This window comes from Neolamprologus multifasciatus, chromosome 8, assembly GCF_963576455.1.
Source record: "Neolamprologus multifasciatus chromosome 8, fNeoMul1.2, whole genome shotgun sequence".
Lineage (NCBI taxonomy): Eukaryota > Metazoa > Chordata > Actinopteri > Cichliformes > Cichlidae > Neolamprologus > Neolamprologus multifasciatus.
The window spans coordinates 26,541,163-26,557,847 of record NC_140446.1 but is presented as its reverse complement, the minus strand read 5'-3'; the positions used below and the strand labels follow the sequence as shown (position 1 = coordinate 26,557,847).

General features: G+C 39.1%; 1 protein-coding gene across 1 annotated transcript; it reads right to left on the bottom strand.

Moving 5' to 3' along the window:
* Window positions 1-12,045: 12,045 nt before the first annotated feature.
* Window positions 12,046-16,330, bottom strand: LOC146513226 (transmembrane protein 238-like). The gene is made up of 2 exons (XM_085170663.1): window positions 15,636-16,330; window positions 12,046-12,412 (listed from the first exon to the last, which is right to left on the bottom strand). The coding sequence occupies exon 1, from the start codon at window positions 16,194-16,196 to the stop codon at window positions 15,645-15,647; it is 552 nt and encodes a 183-aa protein (XP_085026789.1). The 5' UTR covers window positions 16,197-16,330; the 3' UTR covers window positions 12,046-12,412; window positions 15,636-15,644.
* Between the last annotated feature and the right edge of the window lie 355 nt (window positions 16,331-16,685).

Below are 16,685 nucleotides of genomic sequence, written 5' to 3'. Positions count from 1 at the left end.
AACAACCTGTAGACAAGCTAGCCCTTTATTGTTTAGGCAAGTAAACAGGCTGTTGCAGTAGTCGAGTCTTGTAGAGACAAAAGCATGTATTATCATCTCGAGTTCACTTGTTGACACGATGGATCTAAGTTTTGAAATGTTCCTCAAGTGAAAAAGCAGGTTCTTACTACGATCAGATTATGCTAAAGGAGGACTTAACGTACTCTTCTTATTATCAAGTTGCCAACATTAATTGATTCCTTCCACAAGAATTGGAACAGCATGGGCGTCACCATTTACAGCCCCCAAATACTGGTGATCTGTGTAAAATTCAAAACAAGACAAAACATATTTAATTCACAATAGAACAATAGAAACAATAGAAAACATGTCACATGTATAAACTTGTGAGAAAAATATATTATTCTAACAATAGTCCGCTAATGTTTGGGAACTGACGAGACCAGTTGCTGGCAGCTTCTTAACAGTCTCAACAGTGTCTGCTTTGCCTTATTTTCGGTTTCATGATGGGCCAGATATTTTTATTTGGACTCTGGGCAGATCAGGACCCAGATTCTACGAGGAAACCATGCTATTGAACTACATGCAATATGTGGTTCATCACCGTCTAGCTGATATATGGAAGGCCTTCCTTTAAACCTTCTAAATAGGAGCAAACCTTGCTTTAAAGGTTAAAACGTGCCTACCTTTAAGCACTGATGGTTCCTTTCCAAATGTGCGAGGTGAAGAAAGTAGGCTAGCAGATATTTGCTTTATTTCTACCACAGAACTTTTATTTCCAAGGACTCCAGTCAGGGAACTTTCTAGGGGGAAAAGGTGATGCGGACCGCTTGCCATCTCTCACACGTTTGTGCATTACTGTTTCGATACCTCAACTTTGGCAACAATTGAGTGTTTCTTTTCCACTGTTGCCAAATGCTTGCTGAGAGTATAAGTCTTCTGTTGTTAGGGGTTTTATAAAACCGAATGGAAGTGAATTGAATTAGGCTTTTTGGATTTAGAGGTGATATTGGATTGACATTTGTTTGGAATGCTAATGCCAGCTAAACTTTGTTAGTGGCATTTTCATCAACCAGATTAATGCCACAAGGAATAATTGTATAAGGACAAAGTTTTGGCTCATAAGCACAACATACTGACTAAACTGATGAACATGTGCATCACCTTAAGTTGTCCTGCAATGTACATCCTCAAATTTTAAAGTGTAAAATGGTTCATGTGTCTTCATTTTCACCAGAATGAGGTTTTTATGTTTGTGATCTGGTAAAAATTCAACCAACAATGAATTGTGGCAGCTGTGGCTACAACTGTAGCTGCCTCCACCAGTGTGTGAATGTGAGAGTGAATGAATAGTGGAATTGTACAGCGTTTTGAGGGCCCTGAAAAGTGCTATATGCAATCCATATAAATGCAATCCATTAATAATAATAATAATAATAATAATTATTATTATTATATGTACACATGTGATATATTTTGCTACATGTGTATGGGGTATCAGTCACAGCAGGTAGTGTAACATAAGTCAAGTGCTGCCACCTGCTGGATTTATATGGTGATGCTGCAACATCTGAGGCGTCTTTATATGATGAGTGCTCAGGAAGTGTATGCCTAGGGATGGGTATCGTTTAGGTTTTATCTGATACCGGTGCCAAACCGGTACTTTTGAAACGGTGCCGGTGCTTAAACGGTGCTCGAACCGGTGCTTAAAGAATGGAGAACACAAAATTGGTCCAAAAACCTCTCATGTTCAGCTGTTTTTTTTGTAAAAAGATAACAACGTTAGCCTTTTCTGCAGCTATAGGGCATATATGGTATCTCTCTTGGCTGGAAGCAGTGCTTAATCAATGGAAAAAACAAAAACTTTGTCCAAAAACCTCTCATGTTTAACTGTTTCCCACTTTTTATTTGGTCATTTTAGCCTTTTTGGCCAGGGTGAAGGGAGTATCTGCCATCAAACAAGACAGCCGCATGTAGCTATGATGATGTTTTGCTAGTTCACCTTACATACATTAATGTAATAACGTGGTTAGCCTACTCAACGTAAATTATACACTAACAACATTAAGCTACTCACGCAGAGAAGAACGGCTGCTGCTGCCATCATCATCATCATCATTTCTGCTACACTGGCAGGGCTAGGGGCCAGGACTCTACTCTTCAGCTTTTTGGGGGATGTTGCTAACTCTTCGTCCGATAACAGGCACCACACCTGCAGTAGATGCGCTCGGTGTGAGGTCTCACAGCAAGCTATCAAATACGGCGCATTTTTCGGCTTTTAAAAAAAACGCTATGCGTCGCCAGGTGTTTCATCAGATTTGAGGTGTTACCTCCTTTCCACAGTATCACCTTAAAGCACTTGTTGCAGGCTGCTGAGTTTGCATCTTTTGCTGTGAAGTACAGCAAGACTTTTGACCTCTTCGCCTTGGGCATTTTTAATCTGTAGCTCTGCTCTAAAAGAACGTACGTACCTGGACCCGCCTACTATCCCCGGATTGGCTAGAATTCAAAGTGTATCACATCTCAGGAAAAAAAAGCACCGAAATAAAGCACCGAAATGTGCGCTGCTTTTCGGTCTGGTTACTACCGTTTATGTCAGAACCGGTGCCATCATGGCACCGGATACCGGTACCCATCCCTATGTATGCCTGTATATCTCTTAATCATATCAGCTTATCAGCTGTATAAAAGAGAGAAGGTAGGTAGATTCATACAAGGCTTAGAAATGCTCTATATGACTATAGGTCTGGAAGTGCAATATTAATCAGTGTACTGAAATATTTATCCCCCCAAATACTAAGACCAGTATGTTTCTGTGCATCTGTAAAGGGAAAGATGAGGATGTTCTTGGCTTAGTCTATATCAACACATCTTATGCACAAAGGTTACTTTTTTATTAATATTATCATGAGTGATTTTTAAAGTAGTAACTGATTTATTAATCTTCAATCTTTGCTAATAGCATGTTTTAGAAAGCACTAAATAGTTTGCAATAGAATCATTGTAAAAAGTAGCATAGGTGTAAAGTGACAGTAAAGACTGCTTTGTAACTACTGTAGTTATAAAAAAGGAGAAACAAACAGAAACCTTCCACAAACAAGTTTTATTTTACAACTCAGTAAAGAGTTCAGATGAAAGTTAAATAGTGTAATCCTTCAGTTTTAATGACTGACTTTTCACTTTGTTTTTTTCTTCTTTCTTTACACAGAATCCAGACTAATGAAGTATTTTCTAGTGATGTAGAACCTCATTAACGTATTGAGGACCCTGCACCAATGCAGTGAAAGAGAAACTTTGATAAATTAGGTCCTGGAGCCAGGGGTTAATTTACAGCTGAACAATTTTTGGAATTAATTTTGAATGTGTACAGCAAAATGGACTTTCATATCAGGTTATACTGATTGGATTCAAGCAGTTGGTAAAGAAATAGCTGCAATGCAATATTCATTAAAGAGTACGACTATTTGAAGAAGACTAATTCTGAAATTTTAATTGGATTTACACTTCACAAGACACCTGGCTGCTTTTGGACTTCTGTGGACCAGGAACAAAACCAGATATAATAATAATATTAACTGGGAAATGCAGTTGCATTGTGGGTGGGTGGGGGGTTGGGGGGATGGTGGGGGGGGGGGGGGAGAGATTTATTGCAGAGTGCTTATAATAAAAGCAAACATCATTTCAATGTGTGCGCCTGTTTTTGTGTATCTATGTCCTCGTGTCTGTGTTTTACTGTTGCTACCCGAGTGTGTTCTCATCCTCTAATGCATAGGTGTCAAACTCTGGCCCGCGGGCCAAATTTGGCTCGCAGCCTAATTACATTTGGCCCGCAAAGCCATACCAAATTACTATTAGAGCTGGCCTACTGGTATTATCCAGCTAATATATATATTGTTTAGTATTAAGCTTTGCTTGTTCCATATTCAGCTTTTCAGCAAAACGTGTTTGAGTCCATAAGAAAAGATTCATTCTTATATCTGGAGGAATAAATATATTTCAATAAATATTAACGTTAGCCCGCGACTTTATTCCGGCTTTGAATTTTGGCCCACTGTGTATTTGAGTTTGACACCCTGCTCTAATGTGTCTGTGTGTGTCACTCGTGCTGTGGGGACAAATCTGTCAAACAGGACCAGCTTCATAATGTAAATTGTTAGATTGGAGGGTACTGGATGTAACATAAGAGTCAGGATAAGTGTGAAATTAGTATAGGTAGATGTTGTCTTTGGTTCCCTTTTTCTGCCACACAAAAGTCCAGTCATACAGCTGACTTAAATGTCCACCACTAAATAAAATCAAAATCAAAATGAAATGATGCACAGCAAGCATCTACACTACCCTTACTAACACGTAGTCCAGAGCTAACATTTATTTCTATATATTTTGCAGAGGCAGACTTTCCTGTAATATTTGAAACCAGCCTTGATCAGTAGATCTCCAGACTTTCTGAAGATCTTTTAAGAATTTTTCTTTGAATATTGGATATCAGATTTCTGATTCCTGAAAGAGCCTCTAGACAAAGACATGGCACATCTTGGGACAGTGTGCAGTTGGTTATTAAAAAAGTGGGCAAGTGGAGGACAAAAGAAGAAGTGGCAGGCGTGGAAAAAAATGAAACTTAAACCTAGCTTCATCAGAAGTGGTGTCATGTTTAAGAAAAGGCAGAAAAGGCCGAAGGACATTACAAAAGAACTGGACAGAAAATCCAGTGGCAGCAGGTATTAATGAGTAAAGAACCCAGTTTGCTGTCCAAATCCACGTCAATAATATGCCAAGACTAATATGTATGTAGACATATTTAAAATACAGTAGAGGTACAGTTATGGGTTGAAGATTTAGCCAGCAGTGTAGGAGATTTGTAAAAAAAATAAATGTAATAATGAATGGAAAAAGTACTGTGAGATTTTGAGCCACCATGCAATGCCATCAGGAAACCATGTAATTGGCAATGATGCTAAACCCACTGCTAATGCAATGCAAGCATACCTGAATAGAAAAACACTATCACCATATTTAAAGCAGTTTGTGACTGAGTACTTCTTCATTGGTAGAAAAACCAAATATTCATTAACAAAAATAGTTTAATAATTTAAACAAAGCAAAAATGGAAAGAACAACCAGGATATGACTTGATGTGAAGAAAACTCAATTAAATTCCTTAATTTGTACAAAAAACAAATGATATAATAAATATGAGACACCCTAGGTCTTAGCTTCAAAGTGAACTTTCTATTCTCTGTGCTACGTTGATTGTGCTGCAGAACAGTTCACAGATACCAGAGTCAAATCGTCAAGAGATAAAGTTTCCAAAATTGCAAATCTGCCTTTCATTAAACAAAACCTTTTACTGTTCTACAATGCTAAAGTGCAGTTACATTTTACTTAAGCAAAATCTTTGTCACTCAGAGTCTGGTCACCCAGGTGCTATTCTGAGCACAGGCACACAAACCTGCACAAATCTGATTAAAAAAATGTTACAAGTTATTTCAAAAATCCTCTTTGCTAAATGGCCTGTATTTGTATAGTGTTTTTACTAGTCCCGCCTAGGGACCCCAAAGCTTTTTACTCACCCAGTCACACACTGGTGGAGGCAGCTACAGTTGTAGCCACAGCTGCCCTGGGGCAGACTGACAGAAGCGAGGCTGCCATATCGCGCCATCGGCCCTTCTGGCCAACACCAGTAGGTGAAGTGTCTTGCCCAAGGACACAACGACGAGACTGTCCGAGCCGGGGCTCGAACTGGCAACCTTCCGATTAAAAGGCGAACTCCCAACTCTTCAGCCACGATCGCCTCTACATGCTATCATGTAATTCTCCCATAGCTTTTAATTCATGATTCTTTTAGTTCCACATCCCTTTCTGATGTATTTTATGCACCCAAACTAAAACAGTTTACTATACAGGTAATAATCCAGTTAAGTCAATTGTCCCTAATGGGTGTTTATCAAATATGAATTATGTAAATTTTGCTTTACCAACATTTTCAAACTTAAAAAACATGAATTTGTTGGTCATTTTTAGTTTATCCAGCCAAGCTTATACAGTGTTGAGGGTTCTGAACTTGCACACAATGATCACTTAAGGGGTCAACCAAGTTTTGCGTCAGGTCAAGGTCATATTGATTGTTTTACAATTACTTTTCCATTTTCACTAGAATTATTACTGCTAGAATTTTTTCAGATTTTGATGTTTGGTGATGCATCATGAGCTAGATGAGCTGCTACATTGTTGCTGTTCTCGTATGATTAAAAACAGCTATTTCTTGTCAAAGAAGCTAATTAGTTAGAGAAGATACAGTTAGAATATATAATATATTACAACCATGTTCACAGTCCACAACCACTTGAAAACAAAATCTAGATTTAAAAATCAGTAGATATAGGATGTCTATTTTTAAAATATAAGAAACATAAGATAAAGCTATGGAACATATTTCAGACACAGTAGCTTTAAATGATTTATTTCCAACTTCCTTAACATTTTGTTTGTTGATGTTGTATTTTCCTGTCATATTCCTAAAGGTCAATCTGCTACAATACACCTGTTCACATTCAGTTAATTTTTGTTAATGAAGTGAAATGTAGGACAAAATGTAAGCAAGTAGAATACTATTATATTTCAATGAACTTAAAGGAAGTTCATTGTATTTAAATATAGCTTAAAACCGCCCATAAATAACTATAAATATAAATAACCTGTCAGCAGGACATAAAGAAACAATGATTGTACAGTATTGTGTCCAATTGAGCCAGTGTTATCAGATGAACTATGGCTGGGGCGTGTATGTGTGCGACCCCAATGTAAAGTAGGTTAACCATGCCTGGTTAACATTAGAGCACATCTTTATTTACCTTGGTCACTTGGAAATAGCAAAACCTCCTGAGGAAATGGTCGTAGGGCTAAAAAGAAATATGAAAAGTCAAAGCACAAATTTGAAAATGTCTCAGCTCACTAACGAGGGAAACACTGGCCCTGATGATGCAAGTTTTAGTTTAAATTTGGAGGATAGTACCATTAAAAAAGTACCATTAAACGCCATTATTGGACTTTGGACTGCAAAACTGCTTGACATCATATGAGAACAGTATGAATTGTTGGCATGCCTGACTGCAACACAACACTACATTAGAACGTAATCACTTTAGCCTTTGTCACCACTGCACTGAGGCAAACAGTGTCAGTTGACCCAGGCCAAACTTAGGTGTGTTTGCATGTGGGTGCTGGCCGGGCATTGTTCAGCAGGCAGACAACAGGTAACTGAGACGCATGTTAGGTGTGAGGTGGAACCTGAAGCCCCAGAGACACAAGAACACAGACAGACACAAAGTGAGATTGCAACACCTTAGAATCACATGTCAACCATCTCAAAGTAATTTTCCTGGACCTGTTTGAGCAACGAGGCTAAAGTTATGAATTAGTAATGAAATGCTGACACATTCCCAAAGACTTCCCTTGTGAGAGACTGAATGACTGTGTGGGATTGCTCCTTGAAAAACAACAGCTATACTCAAAAGAGATTATGAGTTGGAAATGGGGATAGTGCAAAGACTTTAACGAGGCACTGTAGCTTCATTTCGAAATCCATTATTTTGTTCAACATGTCATTTCATCACATGTACTTGATAACAGTTTAGTGTTGCAGCGCTATTGTTGTTGTCAGTATTGTAAGCCTGGGGATTATTGTGGTGATAAGCTTAGACTGTTAATAAGGTGTATGACAGAGAAACAAGTTGTACCTCATTCCTGGTAAAGATTCTGTCAGAATACATATTTCTAAACAACCTCTGTTCAAAAGTTTGACTCCACCATATGTGTAAGGATGCATATGTGTGGGACTATGTATCACTGAAAAATGGTTCCTGTCTTTTCTCCTCACACAAACAAATTCTTGTAAAATGAGAGCACACTTGCCCCAGTAGACCCAGTTTGGCTGGTTTCTGTTAAATGGGTTGTGCGACCAATTCTTAGATTTCACAACAAGAAAATCACCACAGAGACTAATCATGAGCAAACGCCTTAGAAGGAAATCAGTGGGGACAAAGGAACAACGTGAATAACCTCATCAGGATGTAAATGAAGTAGAAATGTGCAAATAGAGGACAGTCTCCTGATTTCCAGGCCAGAGTGAGGAAACATGTTTAACATCCCAAAAATTTGATGAAATAAATGAAACACTATTTAAAACAGAAACAAAACAATCAAAACAGAATCATGTTACACCGGAGAATCAGAGAAGAGCTGGAATAAGCACAACCACAGTGCACCCAAACACTTACTTGCAGGATTTTTCCAGGGGTCTAAAAACATGGGCCCACAAGAAATCTGAGTATTTAATCAGAAATGAATATAGTGTCAAAAACACTGGGCATGAATTCTCATGTGCATCTCTGTGCCCACATTTAGATGTACTACACAAAAAGTGGCACTGATAAAGAGTTTGAACATAGTATGTATTGAATAACTGTTGGAAACAAATCCATTGTCCCTAATTAGTAATAGCACAAACGTTTTATCATCAAAAATATTTAAAAGTACTATTTATGCAGAATCATATATATTAGATTACTGGATCATAATTACTGATTGAGTAACACTTATCAAACTTTAAGCTGGATTTGATTTGAAATCTGCAAAATAATAATCTAAACCTTTAAAGTTAATGATATAGAGCACTAACGGATTTTAAAAAACTTAGGTAAAGTAAAACAAGCAACTAGCGCTGGGTATCGTCACTGATTTCTAGAATCGATTCAATTCCGATTCACAAGGTCCCGAATCGATTCGATCCACGGTTCGATTTAATTCGATTTAATTCGATTCGATTCAATTCAATTTGAATCTGGGAAATTTTGACAGTCAGAAATATTATAATTCAGATCAGTACATTTACATATTTTTTTATATGTATGGCAGCACGGTGGCACGGTGGTTAGCATTGTTGCCGCACAGCAAGAAGGTCCTGAGTTCAATTCCAACATCAGGCCGGGTCGTTCTGTGTGGAGTTTGCATGTTCTCCCCGCGTTTGCGTGGGTTCCCTCCGGGTACTCCGGCGTCCTCCCACCGTCCAAAGACATGCAGCTTGTGGGGATAGGTTAATTGGATAATCCAAATTGCCACTAGGTGTGAATGTGAGTGCAATGGTTGTCTGTCCCTGTGTGTTGGCCCTGCGACAGACTGGCGACCTGTCCAGGGTGTACCCCGCCTCTCGCCCTATGACAGCTGGGATAGGCTCCAGCGCCTCCCGCGACCCTGAAAAGGATAAGCGGATGGATGGATGTATCTATAAAAAGGAAGCTGACACACGCAAGACTTTATCAAAGGTGTAAGCGTCATGGCAGATGCCTTTGTGTCAAAGTAGCTGAAGATAAAACACAGAAAAACATGAAGGTGATTTTTCCTGGCCTGGGATTTTTTAAAAATATTCTGCAGTACATCAAAAACGAAAGAAAACCATTAATCAACACATGAACATTACCTCTGAAGTTACAGTGGTTTTATTAGACACACGGCTAAGCGTTTTGCATTTTGCATAATTTTAAAAAGTTTAAATTTGTTCAGTATTGAATGGCAGAAATTAGGTTTTCTTTTCGGAAGTATATAAAACGAAAAAAAACAAAACGTCGGCCGATAGTGCTGTAAACAACGGTAGACTTGTGCGTAACAAGCAAGCGAATAATGCAGAAAACAGTACAGAGAGAGAGAGAGAGAGAGAGAGAGAGAGCTGTGCATCGTGGTCGAAGCAAAACAGCAAAAGTCAGAGTGAATACATGACGATGTTTATGTGAAGCGTAGTTTGGATCTTCTTTTGCTGCTGGTTCGGTCAATATTGTTTGGAGAGACATCAAACTAACAGCTTTAGAATCAGCGCATAAAGGGCGTGAACACAAAGCGCGGACCCGCCGACAGATCAGAATCAGCGAGCTGTCGGCTTTCAGCCCCGACTGTGAGAAATTCGACATCTAACTGATTCTGATCCGCGGGTCGCGCTGTGTGTTTACGTCTTTGTGCAGAATCCGTGTTCCTGCTCTCATTTACTGTCTTAGCTGTTTGGTGGTTGTTGAAATTTTGTGAGATTTCACCAGAGATTCTGGCATTTCGGGCAAAATAAATTTATATTAAAAAATCGATTCAGGATTTTAATGAATCGATTTTACGTTATCCAAGCCAGAATCGATTTTAATCGATAAATCGATTATAAAAACCCACCCCTACAAGCAACACAAGGAAGTATTAACCAACCACAACAATAAAGCATACAGCATTGTGATTAGCACGTTTCTTTTAGTCTCTTCTCTCTTGCTAATGTTACTTTGGGACTGTCTTACATGCTGATGTGCAGCTGCTGAGTTTAAGGTGCTCAGCATACAGGGAGACTTTCAGGTCAAGGTTCCATCTCTTTTGTTGGTGAATCAAATATCCACCTATGAGATTGTGATGAAGCTCAGAATTTTCACCCTGCAGAGTATAGAGATCTTTATTAAAGGAAAATTATTCTGGACTACACAATGCTTTAAATGTGAAGATCTGCACCTGAAGCTTCAGCGCCGATTCCATGGTCCAACATCACCATCCAGAAATCTGCTTTGTGCTTCTAATTATGACACAAATGGAGAATCTCAGTGATGTAAGAGGTCTTCCACTGGTACCTCCAGGTTTCCAAGATACCAGAAGATCCACAACACCAGGCTGAGGAACATGAGGAGTGGCCCAGAGAAGACAAAGAAATCCCAGAAGTCGAGGGGAGCGAAAATGCCAGTGAAGAAGAGGACAAAGCCTACTGCATCCAGGAAGACAGCAACAAAGAAAAACACCAGGCAGCCTCCAACAAAGGTGAAATAATCCATGACAGGAGTAAACAACTAACATGCAGTTCTGGCAGTAAATCACAGCTTTTACACAGTTTGTTACACACAAAAAAAAGGAAAAGACAAGGAGTGAAAAAACGAATGCTGCCTCCCTCCTCTGTGCCAGCCGTCTAACAATCAGGAAGACTTTAAACAGTCGGATCACATTACTTTCTGTATCTACGTCTCACATTTTTCTGATGACTCTGTGTGATGGAGGGGAAATGTGTTTCCTTAATGTTGACAACAAATTTCCCAGCTCTGTTGCTGGACGTAACTTCATTTCACAAACATATTCTGTTCCAGCACTGACAGAGCCGAGCTTTTCTCTCACCTGCAGGTAGATTTGGAAAATCTAGAAATATACAGGCCACATATTTTAGCCCTAGACACGCACACACGCACGTTAAGTTTTGATTAACAAAAAAAATGATACAAAAATAAAGAGTTACGTCGAATTTATCTGTAGTTGAAATGTAAAGCGGGACGCTTTATTAGAGCACTTCGCTCTCGCTCTGCAGGCCTACTTGTTGTTCCTAGAGTATTTAAAAGTAGAATGGGAGGGAGAGCCTTCAGTTTTCAGGCCCCTCTTCTGTGGAACCAGCTTCCAGTTTGGATTCAGGAGACAGACACTATCTCTACTTTTAAGATTAGGCTTAAAACTTTCCTTTTTGCTAAAGCATATAGTTAGGGCTGGACCAGGTGACCCTGAATCCTCCCTTAGTTATGCTGCAATAGACGTAGGCTGCCGGGGGATTCCCATGATGCATTGAGTTTTTCCTTTCCAGTCACCTTTCTCACTCACTATGTATTAACAGACCTCTCTGCATTGAATCATATCTGTTATTAACCTCTGTCTCTCTTCCACAGCATGTCTTTATCCTGTCTTCCTTCTCTCACCCCAACCGGTCACAGCAGATGGCCGCCCCTCCCTGAGCCTGGTTCTGCTGGAGGTTTCTTCCTGTTAAAAGGGAGTTTTTCCTTCCCACTGTCGCCAAAGTGCTTGCTCATAGGGGTCATATGATTGTTGGGTTTTTCTCTGTATCTATGAAGCACCTTGAGGCGACTTTTGTTGTGATTTGGCGCTATATAAATAAAATTGAATTGAATTGAATTGAAAGAAAAATGTGTGTTACAATCATAAGGTATTATTTACACTCTCTAGTGTGTATTTTTCTAGAAAAAAATAGACATACAGAACAGAAGGTGAACTCAAAAAAGGAGAGCATCAGACATAAGCAGTCATCCATGAAGATAATCAGGCAATGACTACATTCAAATACACTTTATTGAAAAAATTATTGACATCTGTCATGAAAACAGTGCACAAAAAAGAAAAAAAAGAAACTATGTCCAAGACTTTTTCTTCCAATGTGCACAGCCCGTCTCCTTAATGTGGATGTGGGGCTCTTCCCTGATTAAGAAACTGTCTCCCCTATTTAATAATATATTTTTAAAAAGTGACATCGGCTCAGGTTTTTCAGTTTGTTGGAGTTTTTGGAACGTGGCTCAGGCACGGTGAAGGAGTGAGAACCACCCTTCAAAACAATGGGAAAGTCGGTCATCACCTGTAAAGAAGAAGAGGAGACGAGGCTTTTATTTACTGGCCGAGTTGAGAATCAGATTAAATTAAAGTATCAATTGCAACTGACTTTCAGAACATGGTAATAGGATATGAGGTTCTGCAAGATTTCACTCTCAACTTGTACAACAATATATATACACACACACACACACACACACACACACACACACACACACACACACACACATATATGAATAAAAAAAGACTTACATATAAAGGACTTTTTTGAGAATAAGGAGGGAAAAGGGAAGTGGATACATTTTAAAAAATACTTGGTTTGCTAACTTATTTTAGTAATTCAGTGTTAAGGCTTTCAAAGTACTGATCCAGACCATTTTTTCTGGTCATTTGGTTCACATTTAAGTATAAAGAAACACGTTTGCATCATTTGCAGGGCTGTAACTATCTTTATGCCAGTTACTGAAACCTTATTCTGAGTCTAAGTTTTAATTTTAAAGTTTGGTGGATAAAGTGCCAGAAAATAGGAAGAAAAAAATGTAAAAAGGATGTGTCTTTTAAATTCTTGTTGTGTACTTTGAACTTAAAATTATCCACTGTAGTAGCATTTTTTTTTTTAGAATAATTTTTGTCTGAGTAATAACTTAAAAAGTGATAATTCATTATTTTACTCGATTCAATTGGTTCAAGTTTTAGGCTGGAAAGTTTTTTCTTTAGTGGTTATTAAAAAGAAGCATTTCCTATGCAATAAACCATAATTAAACAATAATTAAGTTCATTATGCTCTTAAATAAATAAAAAAAAGGATTCACCATTTTTAACACTTTAGCATGGTTTTCCTTTCAAAAGGCAAAAACAAAAACACCAAATTGCTTCTAATAATGATATTTGTCTATTGACTGAATGGTGAAATTGTGTAATTTTACACAAACATTATTTAACTAAGAGCCAAGTTAATTGTATAAATATTTTTTTCATGATGGGAATGTGAATTTAAATTTTAAATAATAAACTAACATAAATAACTGATTATTATCTGCTATTTAACCCCCAAGAAAAGAAACCTTTGAAAGAACTAGATATTTACTAAACAAACAAACAAACAAACAAACAAAGAAACAGTGAATCCATTCAGTATCATTAGCGTACTATAGCAACAAGTACATGCACGGCTCAACACCAAATCCTGATCCTAACTGCTAATGGCAGGATTAATGTATGTTATGAAATATCTTGTTTGCAGTTTTAGGTGCACAGTGTAATATCAAATCTAACTGAAACACATTACACACTGACTCATTATATAAAGAATAGGTGGTTGCTACAAAAGCAATGTTATCCTTAGGTGGAGGTGTGTGATCACTGGAGGAATGTACAGTGATAAACACGGGTAATAATGTGCCTTCAGTCAGAACTGTGGGCAGTGAGTTCAGTGATACTGAGGTCTGCACCGTGACTCCGCCCAAACACACCTTCAACCAAACCAGCCTGTGAAACTTTTACTGACTCCAAGTTTAGTTCAGTATACTGAAGTAAAAATGCAAGTGTACGATTAAAGGATGCTAGGTTTAATTACAAAAAGAATAGATTTAGAGGAATGAAATTTAAAATGCAATAAAGACATGCAATGAAGCATGTCAAATTAAAAGAATATTATCTAAACATAACTGACTGCAGTTTAGTCAGTTTTCAGTAGCTATGATTTATAATTAACCTGTGATGGCTGGTCTTTTCCAATTACAGCTGGATGTCTGTCTGAAAAATACTTTTCTAAAGAGTAAATATCTTATTTATCAAAAGTATAATTTAATAAACATCAAGTCTTGATTTTAAAATTGTCAGCTTCCTGGCTTTTACATTTTTAAATAAACTGTAAAACCCTTTTTATGTCATTGGATAAATGTTGGATAAAATAGATTGTTTAGTCAGTAAGGCTCAGCTCCCAAAACATAGACTGAGCCCACATAAGCAGAAACTTTTCTTCAATAAAAGTCTTCATTGATTTTTTCTTTTCTGGGCCTGGGCTAGGTTTAATCCATGTGTGGAAAAACTGCTTTAAGATTTAGTACCAGAAACCTTGTAAATGTAGAAAAATATGAACTCCAGTGGAGGTATACAGACTCTTGTGTTCCCAGAAACATGGGACGTGACCTTAGTTTTGCTTGCTTGTCTTACATCAAACGCAGTAAAGTCAGAGTACAGAACACAGCCTTATTGTCGAGAATGCAGTGTTTGCTTTTGTGACCACACCATTTGTCACATTTCCATATCTTAAGATCATTAGTCAAGTTAGGTAATGTAGGACTCTGGCTAGGAGCCATTAGAGTTAACTACATGGAACTACTGGATGGGCAAAGGCTGATTCGTATATGATCCCTGCTCGTTTTCTGTGGCCGGGTGCCCAACCATACCTACAACCACCCACCTACCGACCTACCGCACTCCATTTCACTGGATCAAAAGTGCTGCTTTGTTCCATTAAAATGCAATTGCTCGTTTTGGCCGAAAGGTCTGGCTTGCCAGCCAGTTACAAGCAAACTGACAGCTAAAATAATAACTGTGAAGGTGAGTAGAAATGGTCAGGCTCATTAATTAAAAGCTGCCACAGGCCACTGAAGATCTTTTCACAGCAGCTAGGAAAAGAAAAGAAAAAACCCCTCAATCTATTATTACAGTTATTCATGAGCCGAGTGCTGAGAAAGGTCCTGGAAAGCTACTCTTTGGGGGAACTGGTGTTGAGCTCCACTCTTTGGAAGAGCTCTAATCTGAGGGCACCCATTCCTCCGCTTTCCCTGTGGGTGACAGCTAAGAGTAGTGTGACGTAAAATATCTGATAATTATAACTGGGGTGACGGCAGTTCGAGTGGGTTGTCATTATGTAAGACAATGTGGATGCCAACATCACTGATGAAAGAGTTAATGCTGTGGCAGTGAGCAGCTAACAACAAGCAAAACAGCAGCAAAGTGGCAGGAAGGGTGAAAGCAGGGCAACGTGCTGAATATTTATGACTTTCAATTAGAATTGTTTTTGGGTTCCACACAGCCAGACTTTTTGGGGATCATACATTTTTCAGAGGTTTGCTTTAACTTTTACAGAATGTAACAGGTTACAGTGTCAGGAAATTCAGTAGGTTAGGGAGGGAATGGGTTTTCAAAGTCTCTGCAACACTGAACAAGTTCTAATAATAGACTTAAGACAGAAAGGACGCGAATAAGGCCTCTGGTTTGTTGTTGGGTGAAATACGCACCATGATCTGTCAGAGCAGCCTCTCTGGTTTGCAATCCTGTGCCTGCAGACCCACATCTGGGCTCCTCAGCACCCCCAGCTCCATGTTTTTGTATGCTAGGGATGCGCACTCAGTCCCTCCATCAAAGCCTTTGTTGTCATGGCCGGACAAGACTAAGTTGCCACCTTCCCACATAACCCGAGGCGGCGCAGACGCACGCACAGTGCCGCTCATCTCTTTCCCGTTCCCCGTGCTTTTTTTCTTGAAGTCATCTGCTTCCATGGGCTTCTTGCCGCTCACGGACAGCCTCTCGGACAGTTTCCTGGCCCAGTACCTTAAGTTGATGGAGTTTGTCCTGTCAGCCGAGTAAAGCTGTACGTTTCCCGTGTACCACAGTACCCACCACATTAAGCTGAGAAAAATGATGAGTGAGCCCGTGTAGATGAGGAAATCTCCATAGAAGCGGCCGTCCAGTTTAAGGTTTCCGAAAATCCCGACCAACAGTACAATCAGACCAATAACGTCAAAAATGAGGGCGAGGAAGAATAACGGCGGGCAGTTCCCCAGGAAGCTGCGATCCATCCCAGAGCGGAGTCGAGAACCGAGCCCAAGTAACGGCGCAGAGTAGCTCAAACAACTTGTTCTTCAGCACGCACATTTCCACACTCTTACACCTGTGCGGTGATGAACTGCGCAAACCCCGCCCTGATTCCACGTCACTGACTCGCGCTCCCAGGGGCCTCGTAGCTTGTGCTTATGCCACTTTTAGATGCACAGTGTAAATTTCCATACCTGGTCGTCTGGAGACAATGGAAATAAAACCTACATCTGTGGGATGAAAGGGTCATTTCATCCAAGCTGCAAGTTCAGCTGTCCAATGATTGTCAGGTGGATTTAACCTGAACACGCTGCTGCCTACATTTATAAAACATATTTTTTGTGTCTGTGTGTTTCATTATTTATGTTGTGCATGTTTAGTCTGGTGTGTTATCTGCACAATTTGATTGTGTAACACCACCGTCATCTGATTTGAAACGTCTTATTAATATAAAAAAAAAGTTATCTAAGCAT